This window comes from Bactrocera dorsalis, chromosome 2 (assembly GCF_023373825.1).
Source record: "Bactrocera dorsalis isolate Fly_Bdor chromosome 2, ASM2337382v1, whole genome shotgun sequence".
NCBI lineage: Eukaryota > Metazoa > Arthropoda > Insecta > Diptera > Tephritidae > Bactrocera > Bactrocera dorsalis.
Window position 1 is genome coordinate 106459865 of NC_064304.1, and position 4526 is coordinate 106464390.

Sequence of the window (4526 nt, forward strand, 5' to 3'; positions counted from 1 at the left end):
CCATCTTGATAGAAGATTAACGTGGAAAAATCACGTTAAGGCAAAACGAAAAGAGCTTAAAGTAAAGACTAATAAAATGTACTGGCTCATTGGACCCAAATCGGAATTGAGTCTTGAAAACAAAATTTTACTTTATAAAGCCATACTAAAGCCGGTCTGGACGTATGGAATCCAGCTTTGGGGCTCTTGCAGCAACTCAAATATTGAAATATTGCAGCGTTATCAGAACTTAACCCTCAGGAAGATTCTGGATGCTCCTTGGTTTGTTTCAAATATCACAATTAACAACGACCTAAATATACCAAGTGTCAAAGACGAAATTAGGAAATTTAGTTCTAGTTATCTTGAAAGGCTGAGCAATCATTCCAACCCTTTAGCTATTGCGTTATTGGATGAAACAGATGAAACATTTCGACTGAAACGATTTCATATTCTAGACCTCCCGTACAGGAAATAAATAATCATTATTTTTTTTTTTTTATCACTAGCTTAAGCTAAGTATAGATAAAATATTACTTTTGCGCCCACTGGGGTCCAACAGTATAAAGTTATGTATATTTTAGAACATTTGCTTATTGTCTTGAATACAGACAGATTGTAAATAAAGAATTTGAGAAAAAAAAACAAAATCATTGGCCAGTTACCAGTCGAAATGCTCGAACTAATCATCGGAAATTGCACACAATGGATGGACAGTCTGAGACGTAGCCGCGGCCAAAATTTGAAAGAGATAATCTTCAAGAAATAAATGCGAAAGATTGTTCTTTCGAATGATAATAAGTATTCCCCATTAAATTTGAAGTTTCTGTGTTTTTTATTTAAATAAGTAGAGAATATCGAAGCGAGTCACCCATTACTAATTGGACAGGTCTCAATTAGCTCATGATACTCACAGTCAATACATCCACCAACAGAAATTTTGGCGTAACCTCATTAAAAATACGGGAATCCTTCACCAAATCCAAAAATTATTTGCGCTCCATTTTTAGTTTCACAGTTTATTATGCAATGACTTATTACGTAATCTTATTATTAATTAGAGTGAATAAATCTAACGACTATATAAGTAACCATTATCTAAATATACCAAGCAACTAATCACTTTACATAAAGCCGCGTCCCTTATGCAAACTCGACAACAAGTGTGGACTTTCTTTTGCTGGCGTTATGGAGTATTTGCCAAAGACCATTTCCAATAAGGAAAAATGACATTGCGCATGCTCCACCCTACAATCAAGTACTTCGCGGCGTGCTCTTCTGTATATACGATCATAGTGATGCATTATATCCGGTTCGTCCTCATACACTGGATCAGTTGGGAAGCTACATAAATAGGAGAAGGCCATAAATGGCAATATATAGTTTTTAAAGCTTATCAGATTCGAGTTAAAATTACATACCTGAATACGGTCTTTACAATTTCCGCTAACATATTCCCGCGTTTCTGACTCTCGACATTCAAGTACTTCGACGACTCGCAAAGCGCGCGAGCAATACATTCATGTCCGGCGAAACCCATGCTAAACAAGTGCAAACCGTAGAGAAAAGAAGAGGTGAAAGACATGTGATTATGGGGAAAATTAAATATTAGAATTTGTTGCTTCAGATCTTGGAACAAGACGCTACTATAGAGCAAGGCGTACTGCTTCCAAAGTAATTTGTTTAAACGAGGAGTTCATCACTTAATTTTTTCAACCAATCACAACAAACTTCAGAATTACCACGGTTAATTCTGTTATCGGACAAAACATCAAAATAAACGATTCCTTTGAAATCTCACCAAACAGACAACATGATCTTCTTTCTCCAGAATGGATAAAGAAGCAAAGCAAATGGATCTTGTGGTGAATGAGTGCAAGACGAAATATCTCTTAACTTCAGACAAACAGAAGTCGCACACAGCTTGGCTTTCACGTCACTGCTGAGAGTCATAACTTCGAAGTCGTAGATAATTTCGTCTATCAACAGCAACTGTCGACGTTGCGAATTTTCGAAAGAAAGAAACTAAGAAAGATTTATGATCCTTTGCGCATTTGACACGGCGAATATCGCTTTCGATGGAACGATGAGCTGTATGAGATATACGACGACATTGACATAGTTCAGCGAATTAAAAGACAACGGCTACGCTCCAGCTCTGAAAGTATTCGACGCAGTATCCGCCGGGGGAAACAGAGGAAGAGGAAGACATCCACTCTGTTGGAAGGACCAGGTGGAGAATGACCTGGCTTCGCTTGGAATATCCAATTAGCGCCACGTAGCGAAAAGAAAAAACGACTGCCGCGCTGTTGTTAACTCGGCTATAATCGCGTTAGCGGTGTCTACGCCAGTAAAAAAGAAGAAGAACGTCATTACGAATCCTTTCAAATTAACTCGGATAAACGTTGTACCAATGGTAAAGAAGAATTTTCTCAATTTATTCTAACTGACAATGTGACGTACACCTTCTACTACTGACGCAAGTAAGAAGTTAAGAAAACTACAAATACAATAATCAAGAGATTGCTGAATAACCTAAAATGGACCATATAGCCTCACGTTTTTTTGGAAGAGAAGGTTTCAAGTCAAAAAAACGGATGGAGAGAGTAGAAGTATAGTAAACGCCAGCGGAACTTACGGCATATGTACAGAACTAGATCTCAGGAAACCCTTCAAGTTTCCGGAAGTTTTTGCAGTCAGAAAAATGGCTAAGACAACAAACAACGGAGGAAACTACTTAAAGAAGATCAATATATACGTCACTAACCAGGTCACACATTACGTCAAAGAATGTCCTTAGAGACATGGAGTCAGTAGATGTAGCGGCCACCGGAAAGGGCTGCTTATATGCTGGGTTGCAAGTAAAGAAATTCCGGGAAACGAGATAAGTGATGAGGTTGCAAAATTGCCATTCTTTTAGCTAACACATCAGCACAGGACAACATGCAAGATCGCCAAGATCGTGTAATGAGGTTCTAAAGAAAACACCTTTGTTTCTCACCCAGACTGCAGACCGGCTTTTTAATCTAAAGACAGGTTATGACCTACTGGCATCATATGCGGACCGGATGGACGTAACTACCGACGATACATGCAAGTGCAGGGAAAGTGGGAGATTCGCTGAAACACCTCCTTAGATATCTAGATATCTACCACTCATTAAAGTTAGCAAAAAGCGTTGACATTCTGTATGACAAATACTTCAACTCCAATTAAACTGAACCTCCATCTGACATTACTTAAGACCAGTAGGTCTTTGTGTGGTCATTATATCCCAACCCAAGCTAAGGAAACAACAGGTTGAGCAACTTGAAGTTCACTTTAGCTCTTTTTGGGCCAATAAATGACAAAAAAATTTCACCATAAATAATATATCACTTCCGTAAGAAACCATTACAAGTGGCTTCCAAACAACTACACAGACGTTTCCAGCATTTACAGTCATCTTTCACTTGTCACAACGAAAACAATCACATTTTTATTTACTACTTACTTCATTGCCAACTTACTTCTCAATAATTGTTTCCAATTTTCCGAATAAATCACGTCTCGAGCGACGCATGGCCATCGCTTTCGTTTTATTGGCATCCATGTCTTTCTTAAAGCCACGCGTATGCTCCTTCACCCAAGCGTAATTGGGCAGATCGTAAGCCACGCCCCAATTTTCGGCCCAACTCAGCCATTCCGTGTTCGGATTGCCAATAACACCGACGGTCATACAAATGGAAGCCTTAAAAAATAACGATTATCGCATGCGAGAGAAGCAATTAAAAATGCTGTAAAACTGTCACTGTTTGTCACTTGTTTTGTATGTGTACGGCAGCGGCTTTTCATTGCACCAGCTCCGTTCTATAACACTTTTTTATCGTTTATAACGATATTTACAACTTTCGCTTTTTATTTTTGTTTCGCTGTTACACTCACCGCCAAAGAAGAGCCCTCCGGAAAGGCTACATAACGCCTCTTGCGCGATAACACCCTCTCGGCGCCACCTTCTGGCATCTCGCGCTTTGAAAGCGGCAGACTGAGCGTGGCGAGCGTGCCGCTGATACACAACAGTAACAATAAAACTGTGTACAACTCCTTGTTGCCACTACTGCTGCGGCGGTGGCACATTTCAAGTGGCGATTACTGACAGGACTGGACAGCTAGTGCTGGTTAACTCGTCGCTTGCCTACTGGTGACTGCTTGCCACCACACAGCCGTCGTGTCTCAAACATTTTTATGACTTTCCAGCAGCGCATTGTATCATTCTAGGTTGGCTATTAAAATACTGAAAATGAAATCAGAAATCAGCTGTTACTATGTGTGCGCGTGAGTGTGTGTTCTTGCCACATGTTGTTGTTATTTTTTCTGCGTTAAATGCTATTAAGGTTTATTTAATGGCCAAGCGAAGGTGTTATTGACTTAATGTTTTAGCATAAAGTAGCATTTAACGGCATTTACTTAGCGGTGATAATTCCGATTCTTTGTTATCCGTAGCTTTTGTATAATTTTTGTGGTTGTTTGCTTTTATTTTTTCTGGTTGTTTGCTAAGTACTATTGTT

At 39.2% G+C, this 4526-nt stretch overlaps 1 protein-coding gene across 1 annotated transcript; it reads right to left on the reverse strand.

The window, feature by feature from the left end:
• Positions 1–983: 983 nt before the first annotated feature.
• LOC105232959 (uncharacterized) lies at positions 984–4198 on the reverse strand. The gene is made up of 4 exons (XM_011214873.4): positions 3904–4198; positions 3489–3709; positions 1401–1520; positions 984–1323 (listed from the first exon to the last, which is right to left on the reverse strand). The coding sequence occupies exons 1-4, from the start codon at positions 4093–4095 to the stop codon at positions 1104–1106; spliced, it is 753 nt and encodes a 250-aa protein (XP_011213175.2). The 5' UTR covers positions 4096–4198; the 3' UTR covers positions 984–1103.
• Between the last annotated feature and the right edge of the window lie 328 nt (positions 4199–4526).

Bases quoted from the DNA above. Each gene is read 5' to 3' on its own strand.
- LOC105232959 (XM_011214873.4), bottom strand. From the start codon at position 4,095: ATGTGCCACCGCCGCAGCAGTAGTGGCAACAAGGAGTTGTACACAGTT. The intron at 1,521-3,488 runs GTAAGTTGGCAA...GCACTTGTTTAG, and splicing joins TTGGAAACAATTATTGAGAA to CATGGGTTTCGCCGGACATG. The intron at 1,324-1,400 runs GTATGTAATTTT...CTATTTATGTAG, and splicing joins ATTGTAAAGACCGTATTCAG to CTTCCCAACTGATCCAGTGT.